This window comes from Lithobates pipiens, unplaced genomic scaffold, assembly GCF_037356315.1.
Source record: "Lithobates pipiens isolate NorthernLeopardFrog02 unplaced genomic scaffold, aLitPip1_a1.2 Scaffold_30, whole genome shotgun sequence".
NCBI lineage: Eukaryota > Metazoa > Chordata > Amphibia > Anura > Ranidae > Lithobates > Lithobates pipiens.
This window is the reverse complement of record NW_027507791.1, coordinates 59,914,124-59,932,209: the sequence shown is the minus strand read 5'-3', so window position 1 is coordinate 59,932,209 and position 18,086 is coordinate 59,914,124. Positions and strand designations below refer to the sequence as shown.

General features: G+C 44.8%; 2 protein-coding genes across 3 annotated transcripts in view; both read left to right on the top strand.

Annotated features, from left to right (window-relative positions):
* The window catches only part of LOC143942897 (SLAM family member 5-like), a 46,465-nt gene that overhangs the window by 16,416 nt on the left and 11,963 nt on the right, over window positions 1-18,086 (top strand). For both annotated transcript variants that reach the window (XM_077464308.1, XM_077464307.1), the window contains exon 2: window positions 3,188-3,496. In XM_077464308.1, coding sequence (XP_077320434.1) covers window positions 3,188-3,496 — 309 coding nt within the window. The remainder of the gene's footprint in view (window positions 1-3,187; window positions 3,497-18,086) is intronic.
* On the top strand, window positions 15,385-17,722 carry LOC143942896 (uncharacterized). The gene is made up of 2 exons (XM_077464306.1): window positions 15,385-17,387; window positions 17,567-17,722. Exon 1 carries the CDS (start codon window positions 15,854-15,856, stop codon window positions 17,384-17,386), a length of 1,533 nt encoding a protein of 510 aa, XP_077320432.1. The 5' UTR covers window positions 15,385-15,853; the 3' UTR covers window position 17,387; window positions 17,567-17,722.

The following is an 18,086-nucleotide window of genomic DNA, read 5'->3' as shown; positions in this document are numbered from 1 at the left end:
CTTGCTGGACAGACATGTGACACTTGCTGGTCGCTCGTATGATAGAAGAGCATAGAGGAGGGATTACTGTGTGGTAACACTGTACTGTAGAGCGGAGAGCGGGGAGGAGGGGGGGCGGGGTTGGTGGCGCTGATTCACATGGCTCTATGGAGGACAGACAGTGCGGGAGTAAAATAGCCAGCGGTCGGGCGCCCTAGGCGGTTGCCTAATCTGCCTAGTGGTAGCACCGGCCCTGTCTGCAAATGCCTCAGTTTTCACTGCTTCTCAGTCGCTGCAGGCATTTGACTTATCCAGCTAGTTTAATCTCTTCATGCCTAACCCTTTTTTCTGACATTTGTTGCATTATTTTTTGCTATAAAATTACTTAAAACCCCCACAAATTATATATATATATATATATATATATATATATATATATATATATATATATTTTTTAGCAGAGATCCTAAATGGTGGTCGTTGAAATATTTTATGTCTCACGGAATTTGCACAGCGCTCTTTCAAACGCAATTATTTTGGAAAAAAAAGACACTTTCATGAATAAAAAAAAAGTTAGCCCAATGTTTTTTATAATGTGAAAGATGTTATGCCAGGTAAATAGATACCTAACATTTAATGCTTTGAAATTGCGCATGCTCGTGGAATGGCAGCAAACTATGGTACTTAAAAATCTCCATAGAAAAAATTCTACAGGTTACTAGTTTAGAGTTACAGAGGAGGTCCTGTGCTACAATTATTGCTCTCGCTCTAACGATCGTGGCAATACCTCATATGTGTGGTTTGAACACTGTTTACATTTTTTGGGCAGGACTTACGTATGATGATTTAAATGTTATTTTATTTTTTTCTTATTTATTTAATTTATTTTTTATTTTTACACTGTCTCTTTAACCACTTCAGCCTCAGAAGGATTTACCCTCTCCCTGACCAGAGCACTTTTTGCAATACGGCACTGCGTCGATTTAACTGACAATTGTGCATTCATGCAACGTTGCTTCCAAACAAAATCAATGTCCTTTTCTCCGCACAAATAACGCTTTCTTTTGGTGGTATTTGATCACCCCTGCGGTTTTTATTTTTTGCACTATAAACAAAAATAGAGCGACAATTTTGAAAAAAAAAGCAATATTTTTTACTTTTTGTTATAATAAATATCCCCCAAAAATATATATAAAAAATAATTTCTTCCTCAGTTTAGGCAGATATGTATTCTTCTACATATTTTTGGTAAAAAAAAAAAATCGCAATAAGCGCCTACAAAATAGGGGATAGATTTATGGCATTTTTATTATTATTTTTTTTTTAAGTAGTAACTGTAATTGTTATCATGACTGCGACATTGTGTCGGACACATTGGATACTTTTGACACTATTTTGGGATCAGAGACATTTATACAGCAATCAATGATATAAGAATGCACTGAATATTGTGTAAATGACACTGGCAGGGAAGGGGTTAAACACTAGGAGGCGATCAAGTGGTAACTGTGTTCCCTCGGTGTGTTCTAACTGTGGGGGGGATGGGCTCACTAGAACATGACAGAATTCACTGCTTCCAATCACTAGGAGCAGTAGATCCCTGTCATGTTGCTGGGCAGAACAGGGAAATGCCTTGTTTACCTAGGCATCTCCCCATTCTGCCTTTCTGTGTCACGATCGCGGGCCACCAGCAGACATCGAAACTGCTGGACCTGGGGGTACGCTCACGTGGCACGTGGCAGGCGTGCGCAGGCCCACAAGCCTGCGATTTAAAGGGGACATACAGGTACACCCATTTGCGCAGCCGTGCCATTGTGCCGACGTACATCGTCCTGCGCTGGTCGGCAAGCGGTTAAAAAAAAAAATTCTGATGATTTTTATTGCTATCACAAGGAATGTAAACATCCCTTGTGACAGTAATAGGCAGTGACAGGTACTCTTTATGGAGAGATCGGGGGTCTATAAGACCCCAAATCCCTCCTTTACACTTAAAATCATTCAAAAAGCCAAGTTAGGCAGTTTTGAATGCTGTAATCTTTTTTAAATGTGGTGCCTTTAAGTCATCTGTAACCCGGAAGTGATGTCATGTAATGGTTTCCAGGTTACTAGATCCGAGCCCCAATCAAAGCCAGCTGGTTGCTTGCGCCTCCCGGTGGAATTGGAGAGCCCAGGCAAGCCGCGGAAGGTGGGAGGCTTTTATCCGCATCGATTGTTAGCCTAAGAAAGCCGACAATTTGCTCTAAAAAAAATGCTTCCGGGGTGATGTGTGCAGCTGCATGTATCACTCCGATACAACCCCTTCAAGCTAAGACTGCATACTTGCCTTTGATCGGCGTGAAGGGGTTAAATATCTACTCCTCCTGCCTAATGTAGTGGTTACTCCCGCCAGCTCATACACCCTGTAGAGATGGGAACTTTGTGCTGTTTCTCCCTCTCCCAATTTGAGCTCTACTGTACCATGAATTCTAAAAACCTGAAACCAAGTCCAATTCAGGTACCAACATTTCTTGCATTTAAAAAAAATTATACATCATGTGTTTATGAATAAAAGCCACATTAATTTGTGTCTTAGCCTGGGGTTCAGCTTAAAAAACAAGAAAGTATCCACCCACCCAATGGGTACCCGTGGTTAGCGACGAATGAGCTACACTGGGCAAATCAGATGTATCCAGGCTACTACAAGTCTGTTATTTAAGCACTTCTGTGCCAAGATGGCAGCCCAAATCTTACAGGATTTCTGCATCCAGTATTACACGCTGCCCTCCCCCACCATTAAGGCTGCAGTGAGCCCATATTAGGGGATGGTTTAGTTGAATGGCACAATGCCACCTTCATGTTGGCAGACAAACTGCAGCCCCAAACCTGCCTACATGTGTCCCCTTTGGGGAGCTTTCCCCTCATTTTCAGGCAACAGTATAGAAAGTGATGGATAAAGGAAAATCTACTAATGTGACATCAGAAATTTACACTCACATTAAGGAGATTTAATCTCGTCTACACTTTTGTTTCAAGAGCAGGAAGTGAGGGGAAATCCCAAAGGGGTCACAGATAGCAATAAAAGCCTGACAGGGGTTCTTACACTCATGGGTTATGGCAGGGAAATTACTTTTTACATTGTCTAGTTTTAATGAGTGGAGCCTGTTGTCTACCATCCAAGATCCAGGCTAGAATGGTCACCTTTACACTTCTACCCTTTTTGTGTATACAGGAGGAGAGGATGTCCCTGTCATACTGAATGGGCTTATAAACCAATCCATCCCAATGTCACTGAGTGGAGGTCCATCAGTTCCTGTACAGCTAGTATTTTGGAACTTCAAAACAAACCCATTGGCGACTTACACAAATAATCAGCTTAATGTTATAGATGAAAAGTTCAAAGGAAGACTGGAGATCCTGGATGATGGAAGAGTGATGAAGATTGGACATCTGAGACTGGAGGACAGAGGATTGTATACTGGAACTATAACTCTTACCAACAACATGAACTATAATAAAGTCTACAACCTCACTGTGTATGGTAAGTGATCATCTGTGCATTGTTTTGTTTAACTGGATGAAATATTATCACTGGTTTCCAATCTCTTTATGGAGAACACAGATGTTAACATCATCATCAATGTATTTAAAAGCTCACATCTGTTTAGTAAGACCACAAGTATATAAGCTAGCCCCATTTAGTCTGTATTTACCCGTCACCCTATAGGAAGATGGACAAATTTCCAGGAACCAATTTTTCCTGAAAATTATTTGTATTTTTTACATTTTGTGGAAATTATTTGCAGTTTTTTTTTTTTATGTTATTCATTTTTTTAATATTATTTATGGTAAACATCTACAGTATGTATTGATGTTTTTATTTATTTTTCTTTAGTTTAATTTTTATATTTTTTTATTTGTTTTTTAATTTATATTTCCTAAAATTTCATTGAGCATGGGCAATTTTTACTAAATTATTGCAATGGGCAACATTCTTAGTATATGTAAAATATATTTGTTTTTACATATTATATTCATTTTTAATATTGACCAAAGCGTGTACATGTGTGTAAGTGTATTCTGTTCTTTCAACCTACTGCAAGTGAAACAAGCTTCCGTCTTTTTTTTTTTTTTTTTTTAGCTTCCGTCTTTTTTTTATGCTCTGCTTTTGGTTGTCTGGAATGTGGTTGATGCTAGACATGTATGTCTCACCAATAGTCTAAAAAAAGTTCAGCTTGCGAAACCTCTACATACATTGCATACTTTTTTATTTTTGCTTAACCTACTTATTTAATGGGAAGTTTGCTCCCCAGCCCCCCAAAATAAATAAATCCTGAGCTCTCTACATATTGTACTGTTTCCATTCTGGATAAATATACTTACCAACCCAGAAGATCCAGGTTTGTCCTAAACTCCCACACTGCTCACCTTGTGCAAGTCCATCCATCATCTTCCTCTTGTATGCCATCAGGGGGTCGGCTGTCACCAGTGGCGTAGCAATGGGGGGGTCCCGTGTACCCTCAAAATAGCCAGTTCATCAAGATCTCCAATTACGTCACTTCCGGTTACTGTAAACCGCGGAGATTCGGACGACTTGCTTCTTTTGACACAACACCGGCAACCATATACAATCCGGTACACGGTATTATGAGCAGATATTTGTTGTCCGCTTGCATACTAACCAACAAAATGGCCACCTCCGCGGTGGCAACAACTTTTCCCTTGTTACCCGATGTTGTGTCAAAACGTCTTCTTGTACAGGAGTGTACACGCTTGCCGTTGCTGTGTCAAAACTTTTACTGACGGTTTACAGTAACCGGAAGTGATGTAATTGTAGATCTTGATGAATTGGCTATTTTGACAGAACACCGGCACCACTTAGAAGTGTCAGGCCGGTGTGTCAGCGCCGCTCCGCCTCCAGCCTGATACACCAGCTGATCCTCCTCTGCCGTCCAACTCCAGCGATGCCCCGAACCTGGGCAGATCTGCCCAGCAGCCTCCCAAGCGCCCACTGTAGCATGTCTAGTGCAGGACTTCACCCAGCAGGCAGGAACAGTGCAGGGGCCAATGTATGAGAGAGGTGCCCGGAGTATCTGTCTGTGCCTAACCTGCCTCTTGCTGCTCCTACCCCTGGGACTGGCCTGGGCCTACAGGGAGGAGGAGGAGAGTGACAAGCAAGTTCCTGATCTCTGATAGGCCACATTGTAGAAGGTACAGATGAGGGGCCCCCTGTGGCCCTTACCTGTCATCTTCATCTTCACCTACACCTATGGCAAGTTCCTGCACTGTAGGAGTGTTATCGCAGCCCTCAGCTGCAGCAGACCCCTGGGAATGTGTTCTATATTATCTATACTGTGTGTTCCTCATCTACACTTATGAGGAGTGCTATCACAGCCCTCAGCTACAGACAGGGTAGCTATAGATCAATGAATGAAATGAAAAAAAAAATCTGATTTTATTCATTTAAATCTGATTTTTTTTATTTTCTTTTTATTTAAATAGTTTTTTTTTTTTTTTTAATCAAATTTATTTTACCACTTACGGACCACCCGCCTTCGTTATACATCGGCACTTTGAAGAAGGATATCGTTGTTGTGGCAGCAGCTAGCTACCATAATCCCGGTATCCTCTTCGTCAGCAGGCGGTCTGCTTTTAGGTAAAAGTGGTCTCTGCGGTGGATTCGCCGTGAGATCACTTTTATTGGTGGCAGGAGAGTGCCTTGCCTCTCTCCGGTGCCCTCTGCCACTTACCAGAGCCGCCTGCAGAAGTGATCGGGTCCTGTCTTCTATTAGTTTTGGAGATGAGTGAGGGGAACATGGCCCCCACCCTTCTCCATACCATTGCAGGGCAGAAGCGAAGTTAATAAAACATTATTATTATTATTTTGTTCAAATTACATTTTTTTTTTTTTATTATTAAATTTTAGTGTAAATATGAGATCTAAGGTCTATTTGACCCCAGATCTCATATTTAAGAGGTCCTGTCATGCTTTTTTTCTATTACAAGGGATGTTAACATTCCTTGTAATAGAAATAAAAGTGACACAATTTTTATTTATTTTTTAAATTAACAGTGTAAAATTGAAAAATAAAAGGTGAAATAAATAAGAAAAAGATAAATAAAAGGTGAAATAAATAAGAAAAATAAATAAATAAATTTAAACGCAGCCCGTCGCAACGAGCTCACGTGCAGAAGCGAACGCGTACTTGAGTAGCGCCCATATATGAAAACGGTGATCAAACCACACATGTCAGATATCGCCGCGATCATTAGAGAGAGAGCAATAATTCTAGCCCTAGACCTCCTCAGAATTTTTTAAATGTCGCATATGGAGATTTTTAAGGGTAAAAGTGTGTCGCCATTCGACAAGGGGGCGCAACTTTGAAGCGTGGCATGTTGGGTATCAATTCACTCAGCGTAACAGCATCTTTCAGAATATAAAAAATATAAAATTGGGCTAACTTTTCTGTTGTCTTATTTGTTTATTCAAAAAAGTTAATTTTTTCCAAAAAAAGTGTGCCTGTAAGACCGCTGCGCAAATACAGTGTGACAAAAAGTATTGTGACGACCGCCATTTTATTCTCTAGGGTGTTAGAAAAAAAATATTTAATGTTTGAAGGTTATAAGTAATTTTCTATCAAAAACAAAAAATGATTTAACTTATAAACAACAAGTTTGAAAAATAGACCCAGTCTTAAAGGGTTAATAAAATGTGTTTGGAGTAAAAATCTGTCTAAAAGCTTTATATTTAAGATACATTAATAATTGAGTTTATTCAGCTTGAATTGGAGCTTAGTTATATAGCATGAGGATGTATATTCTGCAATATTCAATTTATATTCAACTCATTCAATGAATCCAAGCTCTGCAGGCTGAGATAACATGCACTGCATTGATGCATTCACAAAATGTCACAGTAACCGTGAGATAAAGGAATATTCCTGAACTTTGGTTTATCTCATTGTTAGAGATTTTGAGTTTATTACTATTTTAAGTGATAAAAGTTTCTGAAAAATATATGAAACACATGAATGTTATAATGTAATTGTAATGTTAGTTTCTGAAGGTCACAGAACACACAGGGATAGAGGACAGAGAGCAGTGGTTTTGTTGTGTAGATACTTCTATTCTGAGTTACTATGTCAGGAGTCTCAGGACAATGGGTGGAATTATGCAACGTAACTATAGACTGAAGCCATATAAGCATATATAAGCATATATGCAAGAACGGGTGTTCTAGATGGTACTAATGGACACTGATGGGTGGCACTGCTGGGCATCACTGATGAGGAGACATCTGGCAGGCGTTAGTAGTGGGCACTGACTTGCACCATTTGTGGGCACTGATTGGCATATTTTAGGCACTATGTGATATCCCTGGTGGTCATGGGGGCATACCTGGTCATCCATGTGTGCTGGGCATCCCTGGTGGTTCAGTGTGGACATCCATGGGGGGGGCTGTGCTGATAAACAATCAGCGTGGACCACCCCTGTCAGGAGAGCCACAGATCATCTCTCCTATACTTGTGTCTATCAGACGCGAGTGAGGAAAAGGTGATAAATGGCTCTTCCTGTTTACACCGTGATTAGCCGTGATTGGACACCGCTGATCACATGGCAAAGAGCCTCTGTGAGAGGCTATTTACAAAGATTGGTGTAGCGGTGTGTCAGACTGACACGCCGCACCCCCGATCTTCACGCTGCGTGCCCCCATGGGAGCGCGCCAGTAGTTACTCTGCTGGACAACATATGGCACCCAGTCAGGATAACTGAACCACCGCTCGGCCGCCATTCTGCTATAGGCCAGGCGGGAAGTGGTTCAACACGTAAAGACGTTTATGTGTACAAATTTGTGCAATAAATATTCTTGAAAATATTACACATTTTTGTGTTTTTACATTTTAAAGTTGGAGGGGGTGCCAGATATAGGATCTGCCCCGGGTGCAAAGTGCTCTAGGTACACCCCTGGCTGTCACTCCTGGGTTCTTGCAGCCAGCTCCCTGATGATGTGGCATCCCATGAATCATCTTGGCCAGCAACCTTCTGGGATATGTGAAGAAAAACCTTTTTTTCAATTTTTTTTTTTTTTAACAGTCTGAATATCAGTTATTTAAAATTGGCCGGAAGACTGCTACAGCACGGGCTTAAAATTCTGGGAGGGTGTAAATAGATGTCCTTCTGTTCTCGCACCCAGGGGGCATGCACATGGCACGCTCTGTGATTGCCGAGTCCTTGGGACTCCGCTGATCACAGAGCAGGGTAAGGGGCCAATCACAGCGGGCCCTTTATCACATGATCAGCTGTCAGGCAATGACAGCTGATCACGGAAGTAAACAGAAAGTAAACACTGTCAGTGTGAAGAAAAGAAACAAGCCGTTAACCTGCTTCTGTTAGAGGAACATCAGTTCCCTTAGTGATCACCAGTGCTACAAATCAGTGCCCACCAGCGCCACCTATTAGTGCCCATCAGTACTGCTAATCAGTGCCCACCAGTGTCACCTGATCAATGGCCACCAGTGCCGTCTATGAGTGCCGTCTATCAGTGCCATCTATCTGTGCTGCCTATCAGTGCCCATTAGTGTCACCTATCAGTGCCAACCATCAGTGCAGCCTCATGTGTGCCTTCTGATCAGTGCCACCTCCTCAGTGCCACCTTTTAGTGCCACTTCTCCATGCCACCTATCAGTGCCCATCAGTGAAGGAGAAAATTTAAAAATTTTATGACAAAATATGAAAATCTTTCGGTATTTTTTTTGTTTGTTTAGCAAAAAATAAAAACCCTAGTGGTGATTAAATACCACCAAAAGAAAGCTCTATTTGTGTTGAAAAAAATATACAAATTTAATTTGGGTACAGAGTAGCATGACCACGCAATTGTCATTCAAAGTGTGAGAAAATTGGCCTGGGCAGGAAGTGGGTATAAGTGCCCAGTAAGCAAGTAGTTAAAGGGTAACTCCATTTTTGTGAGAAAAAAAAAATAGCAAATAAAAAAAATTGCGTATACAATTATACAATTTCTTCATAAATCATATTGTAATTAAAGCAGAGTTCCACCCAAAAATGGAACTTCCGCTTTAAGCACTCCTCGCCCCCTTACATGTCACATTTGGCATGTAATTTTTTTGGGGAGGGAGTGGGGGCTTTGTTAGAAGTGGGACTTCCTCTCCCACTTCCTCCTTCCGCCCAGGGACCGCCAAGGCAACTCCTCCTTTGCCTAAGGCGCCCCCTCCCTCTAGGCAATCTCCTGGGACAAGTGACGGGTCCCAGGAGATCACCTGTCCACTCCGGGAGTGCAGTGCAACTCGCGCATGCGCCGTGCGTGCCCGGCCCTGAAGCCGAAAGCTGTCACGGCCAGGTGCCCAGAGTGGCAATGGTGGAGAGGAGGGGGAGAGGAGCGGCACCCCATTCTGCCGCATCACTGGACCATGGAACAGGTAAGTGTTTGTTTATTAAAAGTCAGCAACTACACTTTTTGTAGCTGCTGACTTTTAATAAACATAAAAAGCCTGGAACTCTGCTTTAACCACTTCAATACAGGGCACTTAAACACCTTCCTGCCCAGACCAATTTTGAGCTTTCAGCGCTGTCGCACTTTGAATGACAATTGCGCGGTCATGCTACACTGTACCCAAATGAAATTTTTATCATTTTTTTCCCACAAATAGAGCTTTCTTTTGGTGGTATTTGATCACCTCTACGTTTTTTATTTTTTGCGCTACAAATAAAAAAATACCGAAAATTTTGAAAAAAAAAAAATTTTTTTTTGTTTCAGTTTCAAAACTTTGTAAATAAGTATGTTTTCTCCTTCATTGATGGGCACTGATGGGGCTACACTGATGGGCACTGATAAGGTGGCACTGATGGGCACCAATGAAGTGGCACTGATAAGCGGCACTGATGAGCGACACGGATGGGCGACACGGATGGGCGACACGGACGGGCGACACGGACGGACACTGATAGGTGGCACAAATTGGCACTGATAGCTGGCACGGATGGGCGGCACGGATGGGCATGGATAGGCGGCACAGGTGGGCATGGATAGGCGGCACAGGTGGGCATAGATAGGCGGCACAGGTGGGCATAGATAGGCGGCACAGGTGGGCATGGATAGGCGGCACAGGTGGGCACTCATAGGCGGCACAGGTGGGCACTCAGGCGGCACAGGTGGGCACTCAGGCGGCACAGGTGGGCACTCATAGGCGGCACAGGTGGGCACTCATAGGCGGCATCGGTGTTATAGTAATGGATGCCAATCAGTGCCAAACAATAATGCATGCCAATAAGTGATGCCCATTGTGGCCACTGATTGGCATCCATTATGGGCACTGATTGGCACCCATTGTGCTGACTGGCACCCTGGTGGTTTAGGGAGGATTATGGATTTTTATTACCTTTTCCCTGGTGGTCTAGTGGTGTCCCTGGTGGTCCAGTGTGGGCATCCTCGGGGGGGCTGTGCTGATAATCGATCAGCACAGACCCCCCCTGTCAGAGGAGCAGCCGATCGGCTCTCCTCTACTCGCGTCTGACAGACGCGAGTGAGGGAAAGCCGATCACCGGCTCTTCCCATTTACACTGTGATCAGCCGTGATTGGACACGGCTGATCACATGGTAAAGAGTCTCCGTCGGAGACTCTTTACCGAGATCGTAGTTGCCGGGTGTCAGACTGACACCCCGCAACAACGATCGCCGCGATGCGCGCCCCCGGGGGCGCGCAGCGGCTCATTATCCTAATCACGTCATATGACGTCCGGTTAGGATAATGAAACCACTTTGCCGCCGTCAATTTGTAATAGGGCGGGCGGCAAGTGGTTAAATGTTATTAAAAATGTACCTTTCCTTTTCAATCTGTAGCCCTTTCATTTTTTGTAAAATCCAGTGCAATATAGCTACTTTTAGGCGTCTACACAGAATTCGTACAGAACGCCCAAAATATAATTTCCTGCTTGTGTTATTGGCTCACTGATTTTCCCAGAAATCTGTACTAAGATACAAGTCAGATTTTTGGCATCCCCTGCAACAAAAATGTCATTTTTGGTGAGATACTCCCAAAGGGAAATCACATCTAAATGGATGTACACCCTGCCACTTTCCTCATCAGAACACTGCAAGTGCAGCAGCTGATTGATACGTAATCATAAAAACAATCCCATAAAGATTCACTCTGTACAGAGAAACAAACAGCTATTTCTTCAGAATAACAAAAGGAAGGAATCTGCAACAAAATTTGCTAAAATCACTGCAATGTACATTCCAGTGAGGAATGGGTTTTTGTCTCAATAAAAGTGGAGTTACTATTTAAAAATGTACAATATTTAAAAAGCTATTTAGAAATGAAAAGTTTAAAGTCATTAAAAATGAATGTTGGTAGGTACTACAACTAGGCCAATGCATGAGAAACAAATAGACCTGATGCTACAAGGTGCTGACCAGCAGGCAATACAAGGAGTCAGAGGTTAGGAAGGTTATATTACATACTAAAATGTCCTGGACTTGCCTGCTTTGGACCTCTATCTGCAGGCACTGGTTCTCAATTTCCACTCTGGTGGTCAAAACAAATTGCTATTTTTCGAAAGCATGTTCTGGTTTAGAAATATTGTGAAGGATCTTCCTCACACCAAGCATATGACCAATGGAATGAAATGATGGTACTGTTTTTATATTTAGAGATTTATCAGTAGTCCTGTGGGGGTATTATGTCTCTGTGTACTAATGTTATGAGAATGTTGTGTATATTTTGTGTATATGACCTTGATGCCTTCTCTCAGTGCTGGCATTAGGGGTCAGGGTCTGACCTCTTCCACTTCCAGGCACATAAGCCATTTTAACCATTTCATTGCTATGACATACTGTATTACATATGTCATTAGCTATCTAAGATATGGTGCATCTGCCATATGTACTATGCAGTTAAAAGGCTTAAAGTGGTTGTAACCCTAAGAAAAAAAAACTGTTCCTTTAAGGCATGATCTATATAGCACAGTACTTGTGCTGTGTAATTTGTCCCTTCCTATGTTGTAATACACCCAGTTGATCCTGCCTGTTCCTGCCTGTTCCTGTATGTGCTGACCAATGTGTCATGGCGGCTGAGCCATGATACCATAGTCAGTTTACGTGCCTCTGTCATCCCGCTCTCCGCTGTGAGTCTCTCCTCTCTCCCCCTCCCTCCCTGCCTCTCAACTTAAGAGCGGCTCTCCTCTCTGCCCCTCCCACTGCTATTCAGCTGTAGTATGTAGCAAAAATACTTCTGGATTATGAATTATGCAGGCATTAACTATAGCGTGTGTTTTTTTCTCCCTTCGTCTTTCAGGACAGCACCTGGAGAGAGCGCAGCTCCACCCACTTTCCCAGGAAACACTGCAGATCACTTTAAAAGACCGGACACTTCCACCATGGCCTCAGTTGTAGTGTTTCCTCCGGCCATGGTGGAAGCGCTGCAGGGAACCAAGGGGTGCTGCGCTCTCTCCAGGTGGGGAGGGTTTGAGGCATGCCACTATTGCGCGGTTGGTACAGACCTGGCCAAGCTTCCTCCCTTCACGCGCGGGGGTCGCTTCGGTGCCCGCTCTCCTTCATACCCAGGGGGGTCAGGCTGTGGAGGTTCCTCCTTCCTTAGACCGGCGGCTGGGTTTGGTACGCGGCCGAGATTCATATCTCGCGCCGTTCGTCAGGCTCATGCCTTTCCGGGTCCGGATGGCGAGTGCGTCATTTCCGGCCGGGGGCGGAACTTTCGACGGCGCGACGCGGCTTCCGGTTCCGGCCGCTGGAACGCAGGGAGAGGGGGCCGGTCTCCTCGGCTGACATCACTTCCGGGAGGTGCGGAATTCAAACAGATAAAGCGCCCAGACGCCATTCGATCCTCACTGAAGATGGAGGAGGATCAATCGGCGGTGGCAGGAGCAGGAGCCACAATTGTCAGCCAGGCTCAGGTAAGCAGAGGCAGCGGTCTCTGTCATTACTGTTAGAGCTTGTTTGTTTTTTCTCCCTTCCTGACTTGGGGAAGCCTGCAGCATTGTTTTCCTAGAAATGTTATGTAGGAATAATGCTTTCAATGTTTGTTTAGTGAGTCTGTGGGGGGATTCACTGGCTGAAGAGCAAATAGAATGTGAAATCAGTTAAAATCTGTTCTATTTGGCAGCATATCTTCCTGTGTCTACTTTGTGTTTTGTAACTCAGGTTTGGCATCTTTTTTCTTGGTATATTTCAGAAAGCAAAAGAAAAGACCAAGCATGTGTCCCCTCCTAGCAAGAGGAGGTGCCCATCATGTAGAAATGTTCTAAAAGATTCTTGGACTAAGGTGCTATGCAGGTCCTGCATAAGCGACTTAGTCAACGAAGAAGCAGCCTCCAGTACCCCTGCGTCTCAGCAGGGAGAGCTACTAAGTTCTTTCAGGAAAGAATTATCAGACACTTTTGAATCTTTCCGGTCTTATTTAGACAGACGCCCAGCTGCGGGCGGTAGCTCAGCGCCCCGTTCTCACTCATCAGCACCTGCACCCAGGGGGGGCAGTGATTCGGAGGAGGAGGAGGAGGAACAAGCTATGTCCTCTGTTTCAGAGGAGGAGGCAGAGGAAGCAAAGGAGGCTTCCGCTTCTTCATCCCGGTATAAGTTATCCTTGGAGGAGGTGGATGACTTACTGAAAAATATCCACACGACTCTAAATATCACAGAGGATAAGGCCCAACTGTCATTACATGACAAGATGTTTCAGGGTTTGGGCGAGGTGAAACGCAGAGTTTTCCCTGTGCATAAGTTTCTATCCGAAACTGTCAAGAAGGAATGGAGAGACCCTGAGAGGCCTCCTTTCTTTTCTAGGTCTCTCAAACGCAGGTTCCCCTTTGAGGAGGATAGCTCACAGGTGTGGAACAAGAAACCTAAGCTCGACGCAGCCTTTTCCCAGGTCTCAAGGAATACGGATCTTGCGTTCGAGGACATGGGTATCCTCAAGGATCCCATGGACAAAAGAGCTGATTCCCTGCTAAGGAAGGCCTGGGACTCAACATTAGCAAACCTCAAGCCAGCAATGGCTTCAACTGTAGTAGCCAGAAATTTAGAGCACTGGCTAGAACAGCTAAAAGATCATATTGAGGCAGGAACACCTAGAAAGGACCTGCTAGATACTTTGCCTGTTCTCTTAAAGGCAGTAGGGTATATGGCGGATGCCTCGGCAGAGTCAATTAAAATGTCAGCCAGGTCCTCAGCCCTTATAATCTCAGCCCGTAGGGCCTTATGGGTTAAGACATGGGCAGGAGATACTGCTTCAAAAGCCAAGTTATGTGGTCTTCCGTTCGAGGGAGACTTGGTATTCGGCCCTGACCTCGAAGCCATTCTGGATAGAACGGCTGACAAAAAGAAGGGTTTTCCTTCTAAAAAGAAGGTGATTCCCCAGAGCACAAAGAATTTTCGTGCTTTTCGAAAAACCTCTGAGACCAAAGAGACAGGATATAGGAGGCCCTGGAAGCCTCAGAGGGGAAGGGGCAAGTCGGGAGTGTTATTCCGTCCCCCTACCCCGAACCCAAAAAAACAGTGACAGTCTTCCAGCTGTGGGAGGGAGGTTACAGGCCTTCCTTCCACAGTGGGAGTCAGTGACGGACAGTCTGTTTATCCTCAGTATAATAGAAAGGGGTTACAGACTGGAATTCGATCACTCCCCTCCCGCACGGTTTTACGTAACCCAGGCTCCTCAGGACCCAGAGAAGTCAGTAGCCATGATCTCTATTCTGGGGGAACTGATGCAGCAAAAAGTGATCATGGATGTTCCCCCCGAGGAGAGGGGATTGGGCTGTTACTCACACATTTTTCTTGTAAAAAAAACCATCGGGCAAATTCAGACTGATCCTGAATCTGAAGGTTTTAAACAAATCAATCAAATACAAAAGATTCAGGACGGACACAATCTTCTCGGTAAAGAGTCTTTTGATGCCAAACTGTTTTATGGCGTCCATAGACTTAAGAGATGCATATCTCCATGTGCCCATGGCCATAGCTTCACAGAAGTATCTGAGGTTTGCACTCAGGACGGGAGACTCGGTGATACATCTCCAGTTCAGAGCTCTCCCGTTCGGTCTGTCCTCATCCCCAAGGATATTTACCAAGATCGTAGCAGAGGCTCTAGCCCCCCTCAGGGTAGAAGGTATATCAATCGTTCCATACTTGGACGACCTTCTAATCTTTGCCAATACAAAACAGCTATTGGAGAGGGACCTGGGGAAAACAGTAAGACACTTAGAGGGCCTCGGATGGCTAATAAACAGGGAAAAATCAAGCATGATTGCATCCCAGTCGCTAAAATTCCTGGGGTACACCATCGACTCCAGGCAGGAAAGGATTTTTCTACCAGTAGAGAAGATAGAAAAGGTCAAGAGTGCTGTGAAGAGGACCCAGACAAACCTGCCTATCTCTGTCAGGGCAGCCATGTCTGTATTGGCCTCCTCACATCATCCATTCCCGCGGTACAGTGGGCACGCTTGCATGCAAGGGAGCTCCAACAGGCAATTCTGACAAATTGGTCCTACGGGGACTCCCTGGAGAAACAATTCAAGATGCCCCCTCAGGTCCAGAGAAAGCTCTGGTGGTGGAGGGATCACTCAAATCTGGACAAAGGTCTACTTTGGTGTTTTCCGGTAGACCTGAGGCTGACTACAGATGCAAGCTCCTGGGGGTGGGGTGCCCACCTAGAAGGGCAGATGGCCCAGGGGAACTGGACAGTCAGGGAGTCCAGGAGGTCCTCCAACTGGAGGGAACTCAGGGCCATTCTGCTCGGGCTATGGGCCTTCAAGAGAGTGGTTCAGGGACTCATGTCCAGATCCTTTCCGACAACGCCACAGCTGTATCATATATAACAAGGCAGGGGGGCACAAGGAGCAAGGTGCTGCTATCCTTGGCCAGCCAGATTCTGTCATGGGCAGAGGGCAACCTGAGGTCCATATCAGCAGTGCACCTCAAAGGGGACCTGAATGTGGTAGCAGATTTTCTGAACAGGGAAAAAGTTCGGGAATCAGAATGGAGTCTGAACCACTAAGTTTTTCAAGAGCTGACTGTGAGATGGGGCCTACCTCAGATAGACCTATTTGCGTCACGAAGCAACAACAAGGTGAGGGCCTTCTTCTCTTTAAACAGACAAGATCAGGCAAGCGGATTCGATGCCCTAGCACACCCGTGGGATTTCCACCTGTGCTACGCTTTTCCCCCCTTTCAATTGATCCCTCTGGTTCTAAAGAAATTGCAGGGGGAATCCACGAGTCTAATCCTAGTGGCCCCCTTCTGGCCCAAAAGGTCATGGTTTGCTACCATACAGAGGATGGCGGTGGGACCCCACTGGGTTCTTCCGCTTCGAAAGGATCTCCTAACCCAGGGACCTCTTCAGCATCCGAACATCGGGCAACTCAATTTGACCGGGTGGTTACTGAGGAGCAAATTTTGAAGAGAAAAGGGTTATCTGATAAGTTAGTCACAACCCTCCTAGGAAGTAGAAAAGATACTACTAGGGCAATTTATTTTAAAATATGGAAACGGTTTAACTCCTGGTGCCTATCAAAGGAATTTCCTCCCCAGGAGATTTTTTCAGTTCTTGAATTTCTCCATGAGGGCATGGAACTAGGGTTGGCAGCCAGTACCCTAAAGACACAGGTGGCTGCTTTATCGGTTTTCCTTGAGAGACGATTATCTCAGGAACAGCTTATTATTAGATTTTTTAAAGCTCTGGCCAGAGCTAGGCCTGTGCCATTTAAGTTCTTCCCTAAGTGGGACCTGTCCTTGGTTCTACGGGCATTGACAAAGGAACCTTTTGAACCCCCAGCAACAGCGACTCTCAGGTTGTGGTCGCTTAAGTTGGTCCTTTTAGTGGCCATTACATCTGCTAGAAGAGTAAGCGAACTACAGGCCTTATCAATAGTGGAGCCTTTCTGTTGCATATTCCCGGACCGGGTTGTTCTTAAAACTGACCCGGGCTTCCTTCCAAAGGTCTCAACAGCTTTCCATAGGACGCAAGAAATAGTTCTACCCACCTTTTGTCCTTCACCTGCAAACGCTACAGAGAAATCTTTCCATACCCTAGATGTTAGAAGGTGTCTATTACACTATCTAGAGATCACAAGTGAGTTTAGGAAGTCAAACTCCCTTTTCATAGCGTTCTCAGGACCACGGAAGGGCTATAGTGCGTCCAAGAATACTATAGCTAGGTGGCTACGAATGGCTATTATGGAGACCTATAGTGCATCCGGGGTTGAACCCCCCGCAGGGGTTGTCGCTCATTCTACTCGGGCAGTAGCAACTTCCTGGGCGGAAAGAGCAGGAGCCTCTCCGAATCGAATCTGTAAAGCGGCTACGTGGACAAGCTTCACCACCTTCACACGCCACTACAGGTTGGACCTGCTCTCAGCTTCAGACCAGGCGTTTGGCAGAAAGGTTCTGCAGGCGGTGGTCCCTCCCTAGAGTAAGTACTCTCTTATCATCTCCAGGTGCTGTCCTGAAAGACGAAGGGAGAAAAACCCTAGTTAGACTTACCGGTAACGGTATTTCTACGAGTCTTTCAGGACAGCGCCGATGACCCACCCTATATTGTGTTTGATAAATGTGGTGTTATTGCTATGTTTTCTGCTTATTTAATTTCAGCATGGCGGAGGTACTCTATGAACAACTGAGGCCATGGTGGAAGTGTCCGGTCTTTTAAAGTGATCTGCAGTGTTTCCTGGGAAAGTGGGTGGAGCTGCGCTCTCTCCAGGTGCTGTCCTGAAAGACTCGTAGAAATACCGTTACCGGTAAGTCTAACTAGGGTTTTTTTTGTTTGTTTGTTTTTTTTATGAAAAGGCTAAATATGTTTTCCCATACCACTGGTGTGCAGTCACGTGAATTCTCTCTGCTGGCCAGCTGACGTCACAGGGGAATATCAGCCACTCCTGCTGCTATGCATACGTCGGTCAATTTACGTGCCTCTGTCATCCCGCTCCCTGATGTGGGTCTCTAACCTCTCCCCCTCCCTCTTTGCCTCTCAACGTGAGAGCAGCTCTCCTCCCTGCCCATCCCGCTGCTATTCAGGTGCAATATGCAGCAAAAATACTTCTGGATTATGCAGGCATTAACTATAGTGTGTGTGTGTTTTTATTTTTTTATGAAAAGGCTAAATACCTTTTCC